Genomic DNA, 24,627 nt, shown 5'->3' on the forward strand with positions numbered 1-24,627 from the left:
AAATACTGTCCATCACAATACATAGTCGGGGGGGCGGGGGGGGGAGAGATAGCTCAATGGTTTGAGCATTGGCCTGCTGAACCCAGGGTTGTGAGTTCAATCCTTGAGGGGGCCATTTAGGGAACTGGGGCAAAAATTGGGGATTGGTCCTGCTTTGAGCAGGAGGTTGGACTAGATGACCTCCTGAGGTCCCTTCCAACCCTGATATTCTATGATTCTATGATTCTAGTCTGCGGAACTCATTGCCACTGGAAGTTGTTAAGGCCAAAAACTTGGCAAAAGTCCAAAAAGGACTGGACATTTATATGGATAATGAGAATATCCAGATTTATAAGAGTTAATGCAAAAAGCGGTGTGGGAAGGAATATTAAACATTGGATTAAATCCTGAAGCACAATCTCCAACAATTAAAGATTAGAATCAGCCCTTTCCGGGGGAGGAGCAGATTGCCTCGCATCTGCTGCTTTGAGGTTCTTACACTTTCCTCTGGACTATCTGGTTCTGGACAGTTGGGCACAGGACAGTATTGGCCAGTCCTATGTTCCTTGTTCAAGTGTATGTATCAGTCCACTCTGGGACAATGTGGGCAGCTAGGCCATGATGCCGCAGCAGGGCACAGAGCGCCTGGAGAACATGCTCACTCAACCTGCACTGTGTGGGGTAATGAATCCAGTGTGCCCTACTACAGAGAGAGCAGGGCAGGAGGAGAGCTGGCCAAGCTGGATACACTGTTCAGGGAGATTTCGGTCTGTGCTGTAAGCAGTAGCCTACCCATTCCTACCTGCCCCGGGGTATCTCCATCGCCCACGGAAGTCACCGTCCCTGTCACCCTCGCAGTGCTCACAGCTTTGGCCCTGATGCCTCCATCAGCACCTTCCCAGCTCCACTCGCTCGTCACAAAGGAAGGCGGAAACCAGAGACCTGTGTGATGTCATACTGGCCAGTCACCGATTGGACGGAGGCCCTGGACTTGGTTTATGGTGTCACGAGTAGTGAGGCACGTGTCGTAGCTGCAGGTGCCTGATGCTCCGGTGGAAGATGCGGCTGCTCCCCCTCCTCCTGTTCCACACCCTGGTTTGGCCCATGCACAGCACGAAGGGCAGCTGCGAGTAAGTGACACCTGGGCCACGAGAGGAACTACTGAGAGGGGCCCTGATGGGGCCCTTCCTAAGCACCGAAGGGCATTGGCCCCCCCCCCCCACATGAGGCCGTCCTGAACGACAGGGATTCCTGCCCCCTTCCCAGGGTCAGGTGACATCGGTGCCTCATGGCTTAGCAATGAGGCCCTGGCATATCAATCCCATGGGCCATCTCACATGGGGTGGGTAACGCACAGGGCTCCTAGGCCCTGCTGCTTCCCTCGGGCTGTGTCCAGGGAGAGGCAGGTGGCCTGACACAGAAGATGCCTGGCAAGACCTGGGCGTGAGATAGAACCAGCCGGAGGCAAAGGTCAGCCCCAGGGTAAGTGTCAAATCCCTGATGCCTTGCCAGGCCACAGCCAGCAGGGCAGTGACGCTCCTCTGTCTCCAGTGCAGCCTGTGGGCGCCGGCCCCTGGCGTCTGGCTACGGTGGGATGCGGATCGTGGGTGGCGTAGATGCTCTGCCGGGGGCCTGGCCCTGGCTCGTCAGCATCCAGATCCCCACCCGAATGGGCCCCCGGCATTCCTGTGGCGGGTCCCTCATCAGCCCCCGCTGGGTCCTCACAGCCGCTCACTGCTTCAAAGCCAAGAGAAGGTGAGATGTGCGACCTTGGGGGAGGGGTGCCCTCACAGCCCAGGCAGGGGGCCAGCAGCTCAGGCCACCCACCCACTCTTCCATGTACTCCCAGCACTTGCAAGCCAGAAGGGCATCTGGACAATGCCATGGAACTGGCCATGCCATGGGGCTGATCCTTATGGGGCGAGACAGCTGGGCACCACGGCCTATTCCACAGGCTGGCACTGTTCCCTGGCCAGGCATCAACACACCCTAGGCTGAGCCTGGTGTGCCTGGGCACTGACTGACAGCTTGTCCCAAGGTGAGAGCATGCTGGAGAACAGCTGCCCTATTGTGTCTCTGTACCTCGCTCCCTGCTGCCGCGCTCTCTCCTTGCCTCAGACAGTAGGGCAGTGCAATGCACCCAGCTACAGTGCAGCTCTCTGCGGCCCTGCACCGGCCGGGAGAGGAACCGCTCTATCCCCCCCCACCTGCGCCCTGGGATTGACTCCCGTTCTGTTCTCCAGGCTACTCCCGCAGTGGCGTGTTGTGGTCGGTGCGTCCCAGCTATCCCAGCGTGGCCCCGAGGCCCAGGTGCGCTCCATCAAACAGGTGGTGCTGCACGAGCGCTACGAGCCGCGCATGGAGAGCAATGACATCGCTCTGCTGGAGCTCGAGCAGCCGATCGAGTGCAATGACTACGCACAGCCCGCCTGCCTGCCCAGTGCCATGGTGGAGGTGTCGAACCTGTCCCACTGCTACATCAGCGGCTGGGGAGTCACGCAGGAGACATGTGAGAGCCCCAGGCTCCCTGTTAACTCTAACTGGGCACCTGTCCCAGCACGGACACACTGACCTCAGCTGGGACTACTGGGATCTGGCTGCACTGAAGGTCTAGGCCTCTGCTGCCGTGAAAAGGCAGCAGCTGCCCCTCCTGACGCTGTCAGTGCCCCACACACCTCACTGAGCCAAGGGCATGTGCCCACCAAGGGCTGGATCCAAACCTCACCTGCCCAGGCAAGGGAGGAGGAGGAGGGGATGCATGAGCAAAACCACCTCCCACAAAAGTGTGGGAGCAGAGTGAAGGTTAGGCACTGGGGGAGGGGCACACCCATGTGGCGCACTGGGGAACGGGAGATAGGGCTAAGAGCTGTGCAGTAAATATTCTTCATGTCCCTGCAGCCCTGGAAACAGCCGACATCCTGCAGGAGGCCAAGGTGCATCTCATTGACATCACGACCTGTAACAGCAGCCGCTGGTACAACGGGGCCATCGCCAGCAACAACCTGTGTGCAGGGTACGAGCAAGGAGGCATCGACAGCTGCCAGGTATGCAGGCTGGAGCCCTCTCACTGCAGAGTCCTCCCCAGCTCTGCTCAAATGCTTGTGCTGTGGCCTCACACCCCCTCTTCTGGGATCCCCGCCTAGAACTCTCACTACCCCCTGCTCTGCTGGAATCCTCACCTGGGACCCTGCCTCCACTTCCTCCAATATCCCGACCCAGGGCTCTGCCTCCCCCTCCTCCGACCTGAACAGTTTCAGCACCCTTGTCTACGGTCTCCTTCAGTCCCAGACAACGCTGTTTCTGGCATACAAAAGAAAGTGAAACCACATCTTTCCTCCTCACCCATCCCCAGGCTCCTCCGCTGGTGCCCAGTCCCTTCCAAACTGCCCCACCCCATTTTAAAACCCATGCCCCATGCCTCTGTCCTTCTGCTTGTCCAGCACTGGCCTCTCTCTACCTGGTGGTATGGGAGCCTTCTCCTCTGCCTGCCTGCTGCCAGAACTCCTTCCATTTGCCCATCTCGTAGGTAATCTCAGCTGGAAACCTCTTTGCTTTTCTCTCTCTGTCATTGTATTAGGGGTGTAAAGCCCCAGGGATGCTATGCAAAAGGAGGGGGATTGCAGAGCCCACGATCATAGAATCATAGAATATCAGGGTTGGAAGGGACCCCAGAAGGTCATCTAGTCCAACCCCCTGCTCGAAGCAGGACCAATTCCCAGTTAAATCCCAGTAAAATGATGAGCTGCACTGGGCTGTGGCAGTCTCCCAAAGGAAGTGGGAAGAGTCCCATTTAAGTGTCCTCAGCAATGGAACTGGCCAGGACACTAGGGCAGCGTTTCCCAAACTTTTCCGGCCACAGAACACTTTTTAGCTGATTACGGAACACTTATAATATTATTTTGTAGTCGTTTGGTTTTCAAATAAAAATGGCGTTATTTATGCTCCAATATATTTTATTTCATAAAACAAAGCAAAAATACAAATGTAAAATAACTGGAACTAACACTTTCTAACTGGAAAGAGTGTTTAAAGTAGTACAAAAATCAAGTGCAAGAGTCAAAATTAAATTCTAGATTCTTTCACGGAACACCTATTCCCATCGTGCAGAACACCGTTTGGGAAATGCTGCCCTAGGGAACAGGCCACAGGAAACCATCCACAGGAATGGACTGGAGGGGTCCAGTCGGCGGTTTTTATCTCTCATGTCAATGACTCAGAGATCCAATCTGGATCAGGAGCTCTTAGGATTAAGAGCACAGCTACTCCTCAGGGCCAGTGAGGCAGATACCCTGAATTTGGTACGCAGAGCTGGGAGGAAGGCCCTGTGCCTTAGCACATGGGGCAGGGAGTGAGGCCTCCATGCCATAGCGCCGATGCGTAGTGGCTGCGTTCAGAGGTGTGGTACCCAAGAGGGCTCTGTATGGGAGGAGGAAGAGGAGGGAGCTGACTGCTGAGCACTCACCAAACCAGCTATGAGCTAACACAGAAATGCAGCGGACTCCTGATGGGGGAAGCGCTGGCTGCAGCTCCTAGACAGTCCATTCCCATGGGTGGGGGGCACTGCAAGATCATCCCCCTTTGGAACACGTGCTAGGGCTTTGCCAACGCTAGGCAGGCCTTGGGGGTGAGCCCCCTTCCTCTGAGCTCTAGCTGACAACTGTCTCCCAGTGGTGGATGCCAGAGGGACGAGTTGTGTGTCCTTAAGCCTCTTCCAAGAAGGAGTCAGCCCTACTGCCAAGCCTGACCCACCAGTGATGAGCTGGCTGTGCCTCAGACCTCTCTCCTCTGCTGCAGGGCGACAGCGGTGGCCCCCTCATGTGCACAAAGGAAAGGTCAAAGCGCTTCTGGGTTATTGGAGTCACCAGCTGGGGGCTGGGCTGCGCCAAGGCACAGAGGCCAGGGGTCTACAGCTCCACTCAGCACTTTCATGACTGGATCTTGGGGAAAGTCAGGCCCAGGCCCAGAACAAGGACAGGCCCCTGCCCGTCAGCCCAGAGCAGTCTGTCTGACTTCTTCAGGAAGCTCAACGAGTTCCTACAGGGCCTGAAGGGAAAGGGGACTTGAGAAGGGAGGGGAGCAGAGCACAGCGGAGGCTGAGATGGACAGTGGCCATTTCTGACGCTTTGCCCACTGCTCTAGAGGACTCTGTACCAGCATCCGGCTCCCATCCTGCCCGTCGTCCTTGTGGATGGAGACTGAGAGCTTACCTCACAGCAGAAGTAAAACGGTGCCCACAACACAGCCAGCTCTGCCTCTGTTCTGTTCAACCTCTTATGCCATGCCCAGAACCACCCAGGAGCAGAGGCTGCACACAACCAGCTGGGCTAGAACGGTGGAGCGAGGAAGGGGAGGGATGGCTCACAGTGGGTTGGGACAGTGTGGTTGGAGAAGGGTGGCACACAGAGCCAGAGAAGCATTGGGGTGGAGTGGTTGGGCTGCTACGGTGAGTGGGGTCAGGGAGGGGTGAGAGGTAGAGCTGGCTGGGTTGAAACAGCAGTGGGAAGGGCTGCTATTTGAACATGGTCCGGGTGCAGGAAGGACCCAGGCTCAACGCTTTGTAAAAAAGTCCTTTAGTGTTGGTTTTCTCAGTCTGGGCTCCGCTAATAGACACCTGGGCAGGACCCTTCCCTGCAGGGCAGGCAGTGCCCAACACCCCAGCAAATGCCCCCCTTCCCTCCCAGAGCGGCAGGCAGCAGTCACATGTATTCTTGTCCCTTCTGCATCCCGGATGCTTAGGAGGATGGGGCCCAGGCCAGGAAGATCGGGCCCAAACAGTCTCCCTCCTAGGGAGGGATGGTCCCAGCCAGAGGCTCCCAGCATGGCCAGTGCATGAGAAATCTGCTCTCCCCAGGCAGAGAGTGATGGTTCTAACTAACCATGAAGAAGCTGGGGCAATAGGGAGCAGTACAAGGTTGGTCTGAGGCCTGGGCTCAGGTGGATGGGGGCTTCTCCGTGGCACAGTTCTCCTCTTTATCTGAGTCCTCCCGCTTTTTCTGCAGCTCAAAGTTCTGGAAGGGAGCAGGATGGGGGAATGGTGAGAAGCAAATGGGAACCAGCCATTTCCCACCCCACCATGGCACTCCCAACACAGCACCTCATCCCCTCACCCCTAATCTGGGACTGTCTGTACAGGACCCCACAATGCTCCCAACACAGGCCCCACTTCACCCCACTCTGAGCTGGGACTGGGGGCTTTTTCCTGGTGAGGGAAGGGGTGTGGTGCTGGCAACTCACTAAGGAGAGGGAGGGGAGCTTCAGGCAGGGCACTCTTACCTCCAGCTCCCGCATGACCTCATCCATAAAATCCCCTGAATTCTGTTTGTACGCGACAGCCAGTTTGATAGCATCACTGAAGAGCTGAGGAGAAAGGAGGGGCACTTGTCACTCTGGGAATGAGAGGGGCGTCTAGGATGCCCAACCCCAGATGAACCCACAGGACTTTTCCCCCCACCCTACAGCACCCTAGAGAAACCAGCCATGAGACAACCCCCCAGCTACAGGACCCCCCACCACACACACACCTGGGAGGCAGCCAGCGAAACATCCTGTCTCCCAAAGAATGCCTGCTCCTTCTCACCTCCCCATGCTGCCTTGCACCAGTCCCATCTCACATAGCCAAGCTTTACCTTCACTACGTTGGTGCCATCTGCAGCTGAGACAAAATAGAAGGGCAGATTGAACTTCCGGGCAAAGTTGAAGCTTTTCTGAGTCACTTTCAAATCCGCTGAAGGAGGAAAGGAGAAGCAGTTATTGAGCCATCACTGCTGGTAGCAGGCCAAGCATGCCCTGGGACAGCATAGAGAAGAAGTCCATGCAACCTTCGTGGGGGCATCTCTCGCTGGCAAGGCCCCCTTCATGCAGAGCATGGTTTGGATGGTGCCTCCTGACAACTAGATGTCTTTCAGACGTTTCTCACTATTGCTAACAGTGGTACACTTGTAGCGTACCGGTGTTGTCACAGAACCATCACCTTTGCCCTCCCTCTGCTGCTCTTCCACTGTTTGTCACGCTCACTTGTTGCTGCTCGTCTCAAAGCAGACTGAAATCTCTTTGGGGCAGGGACAGTCTCACCCTATGTTTGCGCAGCACCTGCAGAAAGGGGCCTGATCTGGATGGGGCCGCTGGGTACTTCCACAATGCAGACTATAAACTGTAACAATGTCAGGGTACCTGGTGAGCTAAGAGGGCTCTGCCAGCTGGCCAGCGTGGTGCAAGCTGCTGTTCAGGGGAGCGGGAGGAGACCGGAAGGAGACTGGGTGATATCAGGCCAGGGCTCAGCTAACCGTGCTATATATTTATGTCTGTGCTGAAAACAAATTTGTGTTTTCCGTTTCTTTTTCTGAGCAAAACAAAGTCAAGAGGCAAAAACATGCTGTAAAAGGCCAGCACTTTATCTAGTAAAATATGATCTGTGGAGTCCATCTCCAAGAAGCCCTTGGGACCAGCCAGGTGGTCACTTCCTTCAGCCATGTCACAAAAGGACCATCCCACAGCACTGAAAGGCTAAGAGGCAGAAACACTCACCATCAATTTTGTTGGCCACCACGATGCAGGGGATCTCTGGGCGGAACTCTCTCAGCTCCTTGTACCAGTTATTCAGGTTCTTGTAGGTGACCTTCCTCTGCACATCAAACACCTGCCAAGGAAGAGCCACCTGTCACCAGGCCTGCAGCTGGACAGTCCCTGAGCAACCCGCTGCACTGAATATTTGCAAAACCCACCATGCAAAATCACTGCCTTTCTTTTTAAACACACAGAATTGCAGAGTTAGTGCCTGAAGGGAAGATGCTGAAGGGAGATTATTTAGATTGGATCAAAATGTTTGATACAGCATCCCATGGAACATGACTGTCAGAATTAAATACAATTGGCTTAGACCAGACACCAGCATAGGGGCTGACAACTGGCAGGAAGGCGGTAAAACAGAGGCTATGGTAAATGGCAAACTATCATCAAGCCATTAAAAAAACCCCAGCCCCTCTCCCTGCACTAAGCTATCATCAGCCTCTTGATCTCTCTGCACATCCTGCCTTGTATAGTGCTGAGGATACTCACCCTTAACAATAATGAGGGTGGGGAGGGCTCTAATGTGCCCTGTAAGGATAGGTGTCAGCCCCAGTCTGATTTACAACTTCATTAATGAGCTAAACAAGGGGGTCAGCAACATGTTAATGAAGTTTACAAATGATGCTAAATTAGGAGGAGCTGAGAATAACAGTGTGGACAGAGGAGAGTAAAGAGATTAAAGCCTGGAAAGGGAACACATCTGGGCAGGAAACTCCAGCAATGGGAAGCAGCAATGGCTGAAAGACAAGGGCAATGAGAGGAGGCAGCAAATGGGACATGAATTTGCAGTGCAATAATCCTGCATAATGACCAATGCAGCTTTGTGCTGCATGCTCCAAGGTATCGAGTCACAAAGCAACAAAGGGTCAGACCTCCCTATATGGCTTTGATGTGACTGCACCAGGAAAAGTGCATTCTGTTCTAGGCATGATATTACTGGAAAGCTGTTGATGAATTGGACAGAGTTGAGAGAACAAAAGAAATACAAAGGGGTTGAGGAACGGAGTTATGAGGAAAGATGAAAGGTGCTAAAGGTAAACAATGACGGGAGAAGGGACAGGAGAACAGTATAGGAAGGACTGTTAACAGCAAGCAAGGAAAGGAAATATTTACAGCACTACATAAGAACATAAGAATGGCCGTACTGGGTCAGACTAAAGGTCCATCTAGCTCAGGGTCCCAAACACGCGGGCCGCGGGCTGCATGCGACCCGCCAAGTTATTTTCTGCGGCCTGCCATAGGCGCCAGCTCCACCAGCAGCCAAGCTTCCCTCACCACCCCCCCACCTCCCCCAACGCGCCGTGTCCCCACTTCTCCGCCTACTTCTCCAGCGCTTCCTGCCACCAAAGAGCTGTTTGGTGGTGCTTAGGACTTTCCAGAAGGGAGGGGGGACGCGGCGTGCTCAGGGGTGGAGCTGGAGAAAAGGCAGGGCCAGGGCGGGGATTTGGGGAAGGGGTTGGAATAGGGGCAGGGAAGGGGCGGAGTTGGGGCGGAGACTTTGGGGAAGGGGTTGGAATGGGTGCGGGGAAGGAGTGGGAAGAGGCGGGGCAGGGGCGGGGCCTCATGGACTAGACATTCAGCATGTATGATTCTTTGCTGTGAGTAGTTGGGAAGAATGTTTGTTAAAAGTGACAACGTATTTTGTATGAATAGTTACTTTAAAAAGTTCCTGCCATTACAGCTACATTGATAGACTGTTACCGTAGATCATCATCAGTGTTACTGACCACATAAGGAATAGTTACAGGTATTTATATTTTATTAAAACCCCTCTTTGCATTACAGTTTTAACAAAGTTAATACATTGACTTTTAATACCATTCTATATTACTCTTCATTTTTTTCATTTTTGACTATACTTTTGAATCGTTGTATGAAAAGGTTTCAGTGATGCGGCCCTCGGGCCAATGTACTAGTCCCCATGTGGCCCTCGTGGTGATTTGAGTTTGAGATCCCTGATCTAGCTCAATATCTTGTCTTCTAACAGTGGCCAGTGCCAGATGTTTCAGAGGGAGTGAAAAAAACAAGGTAATTATCGAGTGAGCCATCCTGTTTTCCAGTTCCAGCATCTGGCGGTCAAGGGCTTAGGGATACCCAGAGCATGGGGTTGCATCTCTGACCATCTTGGCTAATAGCCACTGATGAACCTATCTTCCATGAACGTATCTAACTATTTTTTGAATCCGGTTATACTTTTGGCCTTCACAACATCCTCTGGCAATGGGTTCCTCAGGTTGACTGTGCAGTGTGTGAAGAAGTACGTCCTTTTGTGTCTTTTAAGCCTGCTGCCTATTAATTTCATCAGGTGACATCTGGTCCATGTGTTATGTGAAGGGATACATAACACTTCCTTATTCACTTTCTCCACACCAGTCATGATTTTATCAACATCTACCATATCATAGAATCATAGAATACCAGGGTTGGAAGGGACCTCAGGAGGTCATCTAGTCCAACCCCCTGCTCAAAGCAGGACCAATCTCCAACTAAATCATCCCAGCCAGGGCTTTGTCAAGCCTGACCTTAAAAACCTCATATCCCCACTTAGTTGTCTCCTTTCCAAACTGAACAGTCCGAGTCTTTTTAATTTCTCCTCATCTGGAAGCTGTTCCATACCCCTAATCATTTTTGTTGCTTTTCTCTCTATCTTTTCCAATTCTAATATATCTTTTTTGAGATGGGGGTGACCTGAACTGCACGCAGTATTCTAGGTACGGGCGCAACATGGACTTACATAGTGGCATTTTTATATTTTCCATCTTATTATCTATCCCCTTCCTAATGATTCTGTTTGCTTTTTTCACTGACGCTGCACACTGAGCAGATATTTTCAGAGAACTATTCACAATGATTCCAAGATCTTCCTTGAGTGGTAACAGTTAATTTAGACTGCATCATTTTGTATGTACAGTTGGGATTATGTTTTCCAGTGTTCCCTACTTTGTGTTTATGAACACTGAATTTCATCTGCCACTTTGTTGCCCAGTCACCCAGTTTTGTGAGATTCCTTTGTAATTTGTGGCAATCCGCCTTGGACATAACTATCTTGAATAATTCTGTATCATCTGTAAACCCTGCCACCTCACCGTTTACTCCTTTTCCCAGATCATTTATGAATATGTTGAACAGCACTGGTCCCAGTACAGATCTCTGGAGAACCCCACTATTTACCTGTCTCCACTGTGAAAACTGGTCATTTATTCCTACCCTTTGTTTCCTGTCTTTTAATCAGTCCCTGATCCATGAGAGGACCTTCTTCTTATCCCCTAACAGCTTAAGAGCCTTTGGTGGGGGATCCTGTCAAAGGCTTTCTGAAAGTCGAAGTACACTGCATCAACTGGATCACCCTTGTCCACAAATTTGTTGATGCCCACAAAGAATTCTAATAAATTGGTGAGGCATGATTTCCCTTTACAAAAGCCGTGTTGACTGTTCTGCAACATATCATCATCTATGTGTCTGATAATTCTGTTCTTTACTGTAGTTGCAACCAATTTGCTTAGTCCTGAAGTTAGGATTACTGGCCTGTAATTGCTAGGATTGCCCCTGGAGCCTTTTTTAAAAATTGGCATCACATTAGCTATCGTCCAGTCATCTGGTACAGAGGCTGATTTAAGCGGTAGGTTGCATTCCACAGTTAGTAGTTCTAGAATTTCTTATTTGAGTTCCTTTAGAAGTCTTGGGTGACTCCCATCTGTTCCTGGGGACTTACTACTACTGTTTATCAATTTGTGCCAAAACCTCCTCTCTCAACACCTCAGTCTGGGACAGTTCCTCAGATTTGTCACCTGAAAAGAATGGCTCAGATGTGGGAATCTCCTTTACATCATCTGCAATGAAGACAGATGCAAAGAATTCACTTAGCTTTTCTGCAATGGCCTTGTCTTCCTTGAGTGCTCCTTTAGCACCTTGATTGTCTAGTGGCCCCACTGATTGTTTGGCAGGCTTCCTGCTTCGGAGGTATTTAAAAGTATTTTTTGCTGTAGTTTAAAGTCTTTTGCTAGTTGGTGCTCAAATTCTTTTTTGGCCTGTGTAATTATACTTTTACACCTGACTTGCCAGAGTTTATGCTCCTTTCTCTTTTCCTCAGTAGGATTTGACTTCTACTTTTCAAAGGATGCCTGTTTGCCTCCAACCGCTTCTTTTACTCTGCTGTTTAGCCAGGGTGGCATTTTTTTGTTCCTCTTACTATTTTTTTATTGGGGGTGTATATTTAATTTGAGCCTCTATTATGGTGTTTTTTAAAAGTTTCCATGCAGCTTGCAGGCATTGCACTCTTGTGACTGTTCCTTTTCATTTTCTTTTAACTAGCTTCCTCATTTTTGTGTAGTTCCCCTTTCTGAAGTTAAATGCTACGGGGTGGGCTTCTTTGGTATTTCGCCCCGCACAAGGATGTTAAATTTAATTACGTTATGGTTGCTATTACTGAGTGGTTTAGCTATATTCACCCATTGGACCAGATCCTGTGTGCCACTAAATCGAGAATTGGCTCTGCCTTTGTGGGTTCCAGGACTAGCTGCTCCAAGAAGCAGCCATGCATAGTGTCTAGAAATGTTATTTCTGCATCCCATCTTGAGGTGACATGTCAATATGGGGACAGTTAGAATCCCCTATTATTATTAACTTTTCAATTTTTATAGCCTCTCTAATGTCCCTTAGCATTTCATAATCACCATCACCACTGTGGTCAGGTGGTCGATAGTATATCCCTACTGCTATACTCTTACTATTCAAGCATGGAATTACTATCCATAGAACTTCTATGGCTGTTTGATTGATTTATGATTTTTATTACATTTGACTCTGTGGTTTCTTTCACATATAGTGCCATTCCCCAACCAGCCTGACCTACTCTGTCATTCCTTTATATTTTGCACTCTGGTATTACCCTGTCCCATTGATTATCATCATTCCATCAAGTTTCTGTGATATCAATATCCTCATTTAATACTAGGCACTCAAGTTCACCCATTTTAGTATTTAGACTTCTTTCCTTTGTATATAGGCACTTATAAAATTTGACAATATTTAATTGTCCGCCTTCATGTGATGTAACCGAGTGGGACTCTCTTTCATTTGACTGTTTCTCTTAAGCTTGTACCTATACTTTATCAACTTCTTTAGTAGGACATAGAGAATCCCCATTAATAGATTCTCCCCTAAGGAATGTCTCTGTCTGCACCATGTTCTCCTCCGCACCTTTCAGCTTTCCCCAGCCCTTTGTTTAAAAATTCCTATATGACCTTTTTAATTTTAAGTGCCAGCAATCTGGTTCCATTTTGAGTTAGGGGGAGCCCATCCTTCCCATATAGGCTCCTCCTTTCCTAAAAGGTTCCGCAGTTCCTAATAAATCTAAACCCTTCATCTCTACATCATTGTCTGATCCATGCATTGAGACCCTGCAGTGCTGCCTGTCTACCTGGTTCTGTGCCTAGAACTGGAAGCATTTCAGACAATGCTACCTTGGAAGTCCTAGACTTTTATCTCCTATCTGGTAGCCTAAATTTGACCTCCAGAACCTTTCTCCTACCTTTCCCTATGTCATTGGTACCCGCATGTACCATGACCACCAGCTCCTCCCTAGCACTGCACATAAGTCTGTCTAGATGTCTCGAAAGATCTGCAGCTTTTGCACCCAGCATGCAATTTACCATGCGGTTCTCCTGGTCATCGCAAACCCAACTATCTATATTTCTAATAATTGAATCCCCCATTACTATTACCAGTCTCTTTCAATAACTGAGGTCCCCTCCCACATAGAGATATCCTCAGTGTGAGAAGATACCATGGCATCATCTGAAAGGAGGGTCCCCACTACAGGATCATTTCCATCTGCTCCAGTTTGATGTTCTCCTTCCCCAAGACTTCCATATTCCTCAGCAGCACAGAGGCTGGGGGTGGGACCACTCTGCTGTGTTCCGGAAAGTCTCCTCTTGTGTACCTCTCTGTCTCACTTAGCTCCTCCAGTTCAGACACTCTGGCCTCAAGAGCCTGTACTCGGGGTAACATTATTAAAGATAATGTGTAGGATGAATACCAAACAGGTTCTGTTACCAGCCAGGAATCCTCTACAAACACAGAGTGAAAGCCACAGGTAGAAGAATGCCCTTACCATGATACAAGCATGCGCCTTGTGGTAATAGGATGCATGCATACTCTGGAACCTCTCCTGTCCGGCTGTGTCCCAGAAGTCTGAAAGGCACAAACCAGCAAGTTCAGCATGCCATGACAGGAAAGAACTTCCAACCCCCTCATAACCCAACCCCAGAGTTCAGCCCTCTCCTGTGTGTCTACTGATACGAGCCTTTGCCATGACAGACTGAGACATTCCCTGACCAGTTTACAAACACAGGCTCTCGCTATACATGGGGTTTAGATGTGCCTGTGCAACACCCCAGCAGAGACAGTTGGCATCAGTTTAAATACAGTAGTGCAAAAAGTTCTGTGTAAACTGGATTTAAAAAAAACACAGAAAAACAAGGCACGGCATGGGTGCAAAAGCTGAAGAAAATAAGGTGAGAAGTACTCAGATAGTACAGGGATGATTGTGGGATCCAAACCTAAACAGATTGGGGTGATCTCAACAACGGCAGTGTGATCTTTTTTAGCAGGGTGGTCCACAGAGCATTCTCCATGCCAGGACCCTGGCTGTCATCCTCCCTGGGCAGCCTAAATGTGGCTCTGTCCAGCTGCAGTGTCCCTGTGGCTGCAGAGGCATGGAGGGTAAGGTGGTCTCTGAAGTAGCCAGGTCCCAAACTACTGAGTGCCTCACAGACTAAGACTCTGCTGTGAAGTGTAAGAGGAAGGGGAAGAAGTGTAGCCTCACCAACTTCCCCCACTGCACAGCTCCAACCCCCTCCTTTCCACTCCATTCTTTCCTGCATTGTACCAACACCCTCTCCCGTCTCTAACCTCTCCATATTGCCTCCAACTGCTCAGACTCCACTGCCCTTCCTCTTCCCATCCTCACACAGTTTGGACACTGCTCCAACTCCTCCAACATCACACCCATTGCTATGGCTACTCACATACCCCCCCCACCTTTCCCTCCTTCTTGCCATCCATGCCTCTGTTAAGGCTAGAAGGACCATGGGCAGGTGGTAGGATTGTGCGGAGAGTGTGTACCAGCTGGAGGTAGGGACAGGCAGGAGAATCGACATGTGAAGTTCCTAACCCAGATCTGTCCCTAGTGCACAAAGAAGGGTTCTACGCACCCATTCACAGCATAGGAGGCTCAGCTGAATACGAACACTCCATGAAGAGGAATACAACCAGAAACAATAGATCCGAGAGACATGAACTGCTCCATTCATCTCAGTGGGAGTTCTCATTCTCCTTTCTCGAGCATTTAGCATACCAGCATGGAAAGGGGTTTAGAGGCCCTCAGAGGGGCAGGACCCTCAGATGCTTGCTCATGTGGAGGGGGAAGATAAGGGGCTCAGACCCCCCCAGTCAAGCCACACATGGGGGTCAGGGAGAGGGCTATACATGGGGGGCAGGGAGGGACAACCCTGAAAAGAGCTGGGGTGGGGGAAGGCAGTTAAAGGGCTTCAGACTCCTCTCTCAGCATGGAAGGGCCTCCCAGATCCTAGCTCACATGCGAGACAGGAAGAGGGACCCACACCCCCACAAGGATCCCAAGGATCTGTACAGGGACCTGTGCTGTTCAACATATTGATTAATGATTTGGAAAAAAGGATGAACAGTGAGGTGGCAAAGTTCAAAATTATTCAAGATAGATACATTCAAAGCAGACTGTGAGGAGTTACAAAGGGATCTCACAAAACTGGGTGACTGAGCAAGAAAATGGCAGATGAAATTCAAATTGATAAGGACAAAGTAATGTACAGTGAAAAAAAAAACCCAAATATACATATACAAGAATGGGTTCTAAATTAGCTGTTACCACCAAAAAAAGAGATCTTGGAGTCATTGTGAAGAGTTCTCTGAAATCTTCCACTCAATGCACAGCAGTGGTCAAAAAGACTAACTGTATGTTAAAACTATTAGGAATAGGATAGAAAATAAGACAGAAAGAACATTAAAATGGCCACACTGAGTCAGACCAATGGTCCAGCTAGTTCAGTCTTCCATCTTTCTGACAGTGGCCAGTGCCAGATGTTTTAGAGGGAATGAATAGAACAGGGCACTTATCAAGTGATCCATCCCCTGTCATCCAGTCTCAGGTTCTCGCAGTCAGAGATTTAGGGACACCCAGAGCATGGGGCTGCATCCCTGACCATCTTGGCTAACAGCCATTAATGGACGTATTCTCCATGAACTTATCTAACTCTTTTTTGAACCCAGTTATACTTTTGGCCTTCACATCACCACCTGGCAATGAGTTCTATAGGTTGACTGTGTGTGGTATAAAGAAGTACTTACTAATGTTTGTTTTAAACTTTTTGCCTATTAATTTCATTGGGGAACCTTTGTTCTTTTGTTATGTGAAGGGGTAAATACCACTTCCTTATTCACTTTCTCCACACAAATCCTGATTTTATAGACCTCTATCATATCCCCCCTTAGGCCCAATGCCACTATATAAATCCACACCTGTGTCCAGTTCAGGTCACCCCATCTCAAAAAGAAGATAGTGGAACTGGACAAGGGTGAGACAAAGACAACAAAGATGATCAAGTATATGGAACAGCTTCCATAAGAGGGGAGACTACAAAGATTAGGGCTGTTCAGCTTAGAAAAGAGACAACCAAGGGAGGATATGACAGAGGTCTATAAAATCATGAATGGACAAAATGAATAGAGAGAAGTGTTATTTACCCTCTCACACAATACAAAAAATAGGGGCCACCTAATGAAATTTATAGGCAGCAGGTTTAATACAAACAAGAGGAAGTACTTTTTCACACAACTAACCTGTGGCAATCATTGCCATGGGACATTGTGATGACCAAAGTATAATTGGTTCAAAACAGAACTGGGTAAGTTCATGACAGAAAGGTACATCAATGGCTATTAGCCAGGATGGTCGGGAATGCAACCATGTGCTTTGTGCAACCCTAAATCTCTGACTGCCCGAAGCCAGGTGTGGAAGACAGGGGTGGATCACTCCACAATTGCCCTGTTTTGTTCACTCCCCCTGAAGCTCTACTACTGACCACTGTCAGAGACAGGATGCTGGCCAGATGGACCAAGGTCTGACCCACTATGGCAGCTCTTGTGTTCTACAGTTTGAGCCCCATGTGAGTGCAAAAAATAATTAGAAGAACAAGATGTTTTTGTAAAATTATGGGTTTTTAAGAGGTTGATAGCTCAGAAACCCCCTGCTCAAATGACCCCACCTTTGGACTACTAACACCATCTAGCACCCCAATGAAGCACTATACATTTCAAAACCACCCAACTCATCATATGGATTTTAGAGTACTTAAAATGGTCCACCTTTAAACAGGAAGCGATGCTCAACCTTAACTATAGCAGAGTTGGGCTCTGCTATAAATACCAGTACAACTTTTCTAGTGTAGATGCTGTTATACTGGTACATAAGTACTTCACACCACGAAAGGAATAGTGGAATACAGTAGAACCTCAGAGTTATGAACACCTTGGGAATGGAGGTTGTTCATAACTCTGAAATGTTTGTAATTCTGAACATGTTATGATTGTTCTTTTAAAAATTTAGAACTGAACATTGACGTAATACAGCTTTGAAACTTTACTACGCAGAAGAAAAATGCTGCTTTTAACCATCTTAATTTAAATGAAACAAGCACAGAAACAGTTTCCTTACCTTGTCAAATCTTTTTTTAACTTTCCCTTTATTTTTTTAAATAGTTTATATTTAACACAGCACTGTACTGTTTTGACCTTTTTTTGGGGGGGGGGGGGTGTCTCTGCTGCTGTCTGATTGGGTACTTCCAGTTCCAAATGAGGTGTGTGGTTTACCGGTCAGTTTGTAACTCTGGTGTTCGTAACTCTGAGGTTCTACTGTAATTAAAATGGGTAAGGTCAACTGTCTATTGGTATAATTGCATCCACACTGTGGCTTTTACTAATATAACTATTTTCGTTAAAATAAAATCACAACTTTAACCAAAAGAATTTTAGTAATAAAACTTTCAAGTGCAGACAAGGCCTCAAGTATCAGGAAATGTTGCACCTGAGTCCTGAAACAAAGAAAATAGTGAGCAAAATGGTAATTGGGCCCAGACACCCACAGAGAAGGTGGGGGCTTTCTTAAACCCAGCTTCTCTTAGAGAACAGAGGGAAGAAAAAATACACACAGAAGGATCTGGGCTTTGCTAGGAGAATGTTAGTAGATTCTGTTCTGTTACTGTAACAGAAAAGAAGAGTCTGTCTAATTTAGCTTGTAGTGAAGTGTGAAATTAAATGGATTAAAAACTCGCTGATTGATAGATCTCAGAATGTAAACTATAAACAGGGGATTATTATTGCGCAGTGGACTCCCACAGGGATCGGTTCTTGGCCTTATACTATTTAACATCTTTATCAATGACCTGAAAGAAACAAAATCATCACTGATAAAATTTGCAAATGACACAAAAATTGGGGGAGCGGCAAATAATTAAATAATTAAAAGGACAGGTCACTGATGTGGAGCAATCTAGATTGCTTGGTAAACTGGGTGCAAGCCAACAATATGAGTTTTAATATGGCTAAATGTAAATGTATACATCTGGGAACAAAGACTGTAGGCCATATTCACAGGATGGGGGACTCTAGTGATGGAAGTGATTCTGAAACAGATTTGAGGTTCCTGGTGGATAATGAGCTGAACATGAGCTCCAGGTATAACTCTGTTTCCAAAAGGGCTAATGCGATCCTGGGAGGTATCAACAGGGGAATGTTGAGTAGGAGCAGAGAGGTTATTTTACCTCTGTATTTGGAACTGATATCAGAGAATCACAGAATACCAGGGTGGGAAGGGACCTCAGGAGGTCATCTCAGCCAACCCCCTGCTCAAAAGCAGGACCAATCCCCAATTTTTGGCCTAGATCCCTAAACGGCCCCCTCAAGGATTGAACTCACAACCCTGTGTTTAGCAGGCCAATGCTCAAACCACTGAGCTATCCCTCTCCCAGACCACTGCTAGAGCACTGTGTTTATTTCTGGTGTTTACAATTCACGAAGGATGTTGGTGAATTACAGAATATTCAAAGAAGAGCCATGAGAATGCTTAAAAGATGAGAAAACATGCCTTAAAATGATAGACTCAACTAAAAGGAGGTGAAGAGGTGACTTGACTAGAGTCTATAAGTACCTGCGTAGGGAACAAATACTTAATAGGCTCTTCAACCTAGCAGAGAAAGGTATAACATGATCCAATGGCTGGAAGCTGAAACTAGACAAATTCAGACTGGAAATAAAGCATACATTTTTAATTATAAGAGTAATTAATCACTGGAACAATTTACCACGGGCTATGATGGATTCTTCATCACTGGCAATTTTAAAATCAAGATTGGATGTTTTTCTAAAATATCTGCTCTAGGAATTTTTGGGTGGGCAGGAGGAGTTCTGTGGACTACTATATATAGGAGGCCAGACTAGATGAAAGCAATGGTCCCTTCTGGGGATGATTATTATTATTGATGAGACTATATGTGTAATGTGTGTGTAGGCTCTTTGTTGTTTTAAAATCCCCTTTTCTCTAACACAGTAGATGCTGGTTATTAACAATCCTGATACTGACAATTTTTGGTTATTAGCAACATTTTGCTGGAAGCTGATCCTATCCCATTAAGCATAAAGTTAACTGGACTCAGATATTTGCAACTGTCATGCTGCTTATTGGCAACTTTTCTTCTTTGCCATGGAGCCTCCCCCACGGGTGGGGACCCAGCAGCCACACAGGAGATAACGCAGGAATCCTGGTGCTGCAAAGTGGGAGGAGAGGCTGGGAGGGTAGGCTGCAGACAGGGCAGCAGCATGGAGATGGGCTGCAGCCTGAATGCCAGGGCTTTCCACAGGGGGAAGGGATGTTGGGGGCCCATGGGGCTGCACAGTACTTCTTCCTGCACTGTCTAGGCTGTGCCCTGTCTTGGCACTGGGGGCCTGGGCTCAGCACACTCCAGCGCCCTCATTCTCCATGGACAGACCCAGTCATAGGCAGGTTTTTGGGGCTGCAGCCAGGTATGGAAGCACTGGGATATGACAAGCCCAGGGAGAGGGAGAATGCAGGAAGAGGTACAGTGCAGCCCCATGAGCCCCCAGCATCCCTGCGGAAAGCCCCAGCATCTAGGCTGCTGCCACACTCTCCCCTGCCCACAGACTACCCCCACAGCCTCCTCTCCCATGGTGCTGCAGGCTGGAATGGGGAGCTACAGGGAGGGCAGCAGCTGGGATGCGGGTTGTGGTCCAGATGCTTTCCAGGGGGAGCAGGAATGCTAGGGGCCTGCATGATGCCTCTCCTGGTGCTCTCAGGGTTGCATCCTGCCCTGGCGCTGGGGGCCCAGGCTCAGCATGTCCCAGCACTTCATTCCTGGCTGCAGCCCTGTAAACCTGCCTTTTGGTTATTGGCAACTTCTGGATAATAGCAACTTCTTGCTGGGAGATGAGAGGCTGCTGGTAAGTGGTATACGCTGTACTTCATTCCAACTGCTAAATCAAAACAATTGGTTTTAAGAAAGCTGTTGGTCAATATTGCTTTTCACAGGGTCCTGAAGGTAGGAAGCACACAGGTTCCTGAGTCTGGCCAGCAAGATGATAAGCGTTTGGTGTTCATGGGTCAGTGTACCAGGATACCATCTAAGAACAGAAGAATCATGAGATTCCACCCCATGACAGGTACAGGCAAGAGACCAAACACTTTGGAGTCAGAGAGATCAGAAAGAGGACTGAAGTGCCACTAGCTTCACTGCTATGACATGGACCAAAAGAGGACAGAACACTGAGTCGTTTGTAACCTTATTCTAAGATTCTCACACAGTTCTTGCCCCACTGGAGAAGCACATTAGTAACGTTTCCCATTTCTGATGACACCACCACCATCCTGTTGCCCAGCCTTACTGACCTCTCCCTCTCCTCTCTCATCCAAATCTCACTGCTTTTTCCTGCACAGTATATTGAAAATCCAGCTCTTCTTTTTGGTCCCAAAAGCTAAAACACCTGTCGAGGCTTCAATCACCTCCCATCCTGATTACAGCAGGCTTATCCTCGGTGGCTTCCATGATTCCTTCATCATGCCCCTCCAGTCCATCCAAAATACAGCCCATAACGTTAACTTCCTTGCCTGTCAAGCTGACCTCATCATCCCTTTTGGTCCCTCTGCTGGCTCCCTCTTTGCAACTGCATTAAATTTAAATTCCTCGGCCTTTCCTCCAATGTCCAGCGTCACTGCACATCTGCCTACATCACAGTACTTTTCCCTTAACATGTCCCTCGTACCCCTTCCACTCCACCAATGGTACCAGCCTCAATGATCTTTTCATTCCTTCTCCCACTTCTGTCTCTGGGCCTTCTTCATGCTGCCTCAGGTGCAAAATGATTTCCCAATCTGTGTTCACCAAGTTCTCATTCAAATTCCTCTTAGACTCATTTCTTCTGCAGTACTTCAAAACTGGGAGTTCATAGCAATAACAAAGGTCATTCTCTCGTCTCAATTTCCCAGTGTGATCTCTCTTCCTAATGCTGCCTTTGAGATTGTAAGCTCCTCAAGGCAGGTACTGTCTTTGTGTCCTATATAGCCCCAAGGACACTGTCAGGATGAAAACTACAGCTAAAAACAGCACAAGTGTTTCTACAAAAATGGTCAACAGTGACACTGATACCATGAACACTGCCACTGCCCTTATTTGGGTTCAGTTTACACCCAGTTGAGATGAACAGGAATTCCTGGACTCAACAGAGGTCCTTTAGTGATGCCATAGCAGGGATTTCCCATGGCTGTACCCAGCACTCACAGGGAGGATACGTGCTCGTCTCCTAGGAGGTGCTTACCCACAAGGATATTCTTCCCATCCACATTGGTTGTGTATTTGTAGAGTGTCAAGGCAAACGTAGAGAGCTGCTGGGGTCGGCTGTGCATAGGTTAAGGAGCTGAAAAGTGAGTCTTATCCAGACACCAATCTCATGTTCAGTAGAGCACCTGTGAGGGGAACTTGCTTGAGGGGGGCTAGGGCAAGCAGTCAGCAGCTGGGTCACCAAGCTGCTCCTCTGCAGTGTGTAGCATAGCTAAGCCAGTCATTCAAATTTGCCTCAGAGTTTCAATCCCAAACTAAGGGTTAGTCTACACAGGAATCGATACAGTGGCACAGCTGTACCGAGCACTGTGGTGCTGCTGGTGTAGACGCTCTGTGTGGATGGGAGAGAGCACTCCCATTGGCACGATTACTACATCTCCCCGCGTGGTGGTAGCTATGCTGGCGAGAGAGCGTCTCCCACCGACATAGCACTGTCCACACTAGCGCTTAGGTCAGTGTAACTTACATCGCTCGGGGCAGGGGAGGCTTTTCCACACCCCTGAGTGACTTAAGTTATCTTGAAGTAAGTGCTAGTGTGTACAAGCCCTAAGGTGGGGAGTAGGAGCTCTATAGTTGAAGTGCCCATGACAGTCCTATAGGCCGCACAGGACCAGCTGCTAACACTGCAGTGCTCAGGAAAGGAATTCTAAAGAAGATACTGTAGTTGATAGTGGGGGAGGACCTTCTGAGGAGGAACAGAAGTTATAAGTTCCCAAGTGCTGTGTGGATTTAGCTAGCTTATCAGTGTACTATAAAGAGAGTCTAGGTCAGGCAGGGAAAGCTAGGAAACAGAACTCTGCTGAGGATGGGATGAGAGCCCCTGATGGGAAGAGCATGGTTAAACAAAAAGGCCTCAAACAGACCATTTCCCCTTCATGTACCCTCCTGGGCCCTAGACCAAAAATAAACAGTGGTGAGGTCTGAAAGAACCCAAAGGATACAATCCATCCAGGAGGAACCTTTCCATTAACCTGCAAGTAGAGAAATGACACAGGCCCATTAGTCCTTACCTGATCACCTTATTATCTTCTTTCTCCTCATCCCTGATACAGATAGGCCCCCCACTCCTATACATTCAGCCTCTCCGTTGGTCTCAGACACAGCTAATAAACCACTGTGAGGTAACAATAACTGGAGCTGCTGCTTTGTGCAGCGGAGAGGCAGAGACGAGACACTGGTTGAGGAGTGCCAAGCTTGTATGCTGCTGGAGCCTTCCTGGCATGTGCAATAAGGGCCAGTTACTCACTTGGATTTCCCCACAGCGCTGTCCCCCAGGCAGATAATCTTCACGTTCTCATCTGCATCATACTTCGTCTGGTCCAGCTCCTTGCAGGAATCTCCCCCTGGTGCATCTCTAGCCATGCTGCCTCCACCCTAGCTGCACAGAAGCCACCTCTCCTGGGATCAAGGGGAAGATTTTACTTTTCTGAGCCCCTCAGAAAGAGCTAGGGGGGTAAGCTCATAGCGTTACAGTCTCCTTCCTAGCCATCAAAAAGCAGTTACGATCAACAGAACAGCTGTGCTGGATCAGACCCCAGCCCTGTGGTGGATACACCTACCCCGAATGCAATGGAAAGGCACCACTCCATCCAGAGCCTCCTGACACCGCCCACAGCTCCTGGCTACCCCACCTATCATCCCCCGCATCGATCAGCCTGGCCCGCACCGGGGACAGCTCCTGGCTACCCCACCTATCATCCCCCGCATCGACCACCCCACCACGCACCGGGGACAGCTCCTGGCTACCCCACCTATCATCCCCCGCATCGACCACCCCACCACGCACCGGGGACAGCTCCTGGCTACCCCACCTATCATCCCCCGCATCGACCACCCCACCACGCACCGGGGACAGCTCCTGGCTACCCCACCTATCATCCCCCGCATCGACCACCCCACCACGCACCGGGGACAGCTCCTGGCTACCCCACCTATCATCCCCCGCATCGATCACCCCACCACGCACCGGGGACAGCTCCTGGCTACCCCACCTATCATCCCCCGCATCGACCACCCCACCACGCACCGGGGACAGCTCCTGGCTACCCCACCTATCATCCCCCGCATCGACCACCCCACCACGCACCGGGGACAGCTCCTGGCTACCCCACCTATCATCCCCCGCATCGACCACCCCACCACGCACCGGGGACAGCTCCTGGCTACCCCACCTATCATCCCCCGCATCGATCACCCCACCACGCACCGGGGACAGCTCCTGGCTACCCCACCTATCATCCCCCGCATCGATCACCCCACCACGCACCGGGGACAGCTCCTGGCTACCCCACCTATCATCCCCCGCATCGATCACCCCACCACGCACCGGGGACAGCTCCTGGCTACCCCACCTATCATCCCCCGCATCGACCACCCCACCACGCACCGGGGACAGCTCCTGGCTACCCCACCTATCATCCCCCGCATCGACCACCCCACCACGCACCGGGGACAGCTCCTGGCTACCCCACCTATCATCCCCCGCATCGATCACCCCACCACGCACCGGGGACAGCTCCTGGCTACCCCACCTATCATCCCCCGCATCGACCACCCCACCACGCACCGGGGACAGCTCCTGGCTACCCCACCTATCATCCCCCGCATCGATCACCCCACCACGCACCGGGGACAGCTCCTGGCTACCCCACCTATCATCCCCCGCATCGACCACCCCACCACGCACCGGGGACAGCTCCTGGCTACCCCACCTATCATCCCCCGCATCGACCACCCCACCACGCACCGGGGACAGCTCCTGGCTCTCCCACCTATCATCCCCCGCATCGACCACGCACCGGGGACAGCTCCTGGCTACCCCACCTATCATCCCCCGCATCGACCACCCCACCACGCACCGGGGACAGCTCCTGGCTACCCCACCTATCATCCCCCCCCGACCCCCCCCGCCGGGGACAGCTCCTGGCTACCCCACCTATCATCCCTCCCGACCCCCCCCCGCCGGGGACAGCTCCCCACCGACCGCCCCCCCCCGCCGACCGCCCCCTCTCGGCAGAGCCCCGGCCCGACACTCACCAGCCGGCCCCGCCGCGTCCCCGCTGCTACGCGACGCGGTGCGCGAGGCCCCGGGCTGCGCACGCGCCGCAGGGACCCCGGGCCGAGGCCGCCCAGCAGCGCC

General features: G+C 50.0%; 2 protein-coding genes across 4 annotated transcripts; one reads left to right on the top strand and one right to left on the bottom strand.

The window, feature by feature from the left end:
• The first annotated feature begins 397 nt into the window (after positions 1-397).
• On the top strand, positions 398-5,043 carry ACR (acrosin). Its single transcript, XM_075124639.1, is given in 6 exon segments — positions 398-998; positions 1,001-1,109; positions 1,531-1,734; positions 2,223-2,488; positions 2,878-3,023; positions 4,774-5,043. Coding segments are annotated over 6 exon segments (1,065 nt in total). The 5' UTR covers positions 398-928.
• On the bottom strand, positions 3,912-24,627 carry RABL2B (RAB, member of RAS oncogene family like 2B). 3 transcript variants are annotated; one of them, XM_048826156.2, is made up of 9 exons: positions 24,525-24,627; positions 22,735-22,886; positions 22,430-22,459; positions 21,466-21,545; positions 13,658-13,737; positions 7,504-7,615; positions 6,606-6,703; positions 6,253-6,336; positions 3,912-4,395 (listed from the first exon to the last, which is right to left on the bottom strand). In XM_048826156.2, the coding sequence occupies exons 2-9, from the start codon at positions 22,848-22,850 to the stop codon at positions 4,309-4,311; spliced, it is 687 nt and encodes a 228-aa protein (XP_048682113.1). In that variant the 5' UTR covers positions 22,851-22,886; positions 24,525-24,627; the 3' UTR covers positions 3,912-4,308. The 3 variants fall into 3 exon arrangements, with proteins under 3 accessions (XP_048682113.1, XP_048682276.2, XP_048682202.1); XM_048826319.2 differs by having other exon boundaries at positions 3,912-5,987; XM_048826245.2 differs by having other exon boundaries at positions 22,735-22,883; positions 24,525-24,620.

Source organism: Caretta caretta, chromosome 1 (genome assembly GCF_965140235.1).
Source record: "Caretta caretta isolate rCarCar2 chromosome 1, rCarCar1.hap1, whole genome shotgun sequence".
Taxonomy (NCBI): domain Eukaryota; kingdom Metazoa; phylum Chordata; order Testudines; family Cheloniidae; genus Caretta; species Caretta caretta.

Coding starts and splice junctions, on each gene's coding strand:
- RABL2B (XM_048826156.2), bottom strand. CDS start 22,850: ATGGCTAGAGATGCACCAGGGGGAGATTCCTGCAAGGAGCTGGACCAG. Junction 22,460..22,734: donor AGCGCTGTGGGGAAATCCAA/GTGAGTAACTGG, acceptor CTCTACTTGCAG/GTTAATGGAAAGGTTCCTCC. Junction 21,546..22,429: donor AGGTTCCTCCTGGATGGATT/GTATCCTTTGGG, acceptor ACCTATGCACAG/CCGACCCCAGCAGCTCTCTA.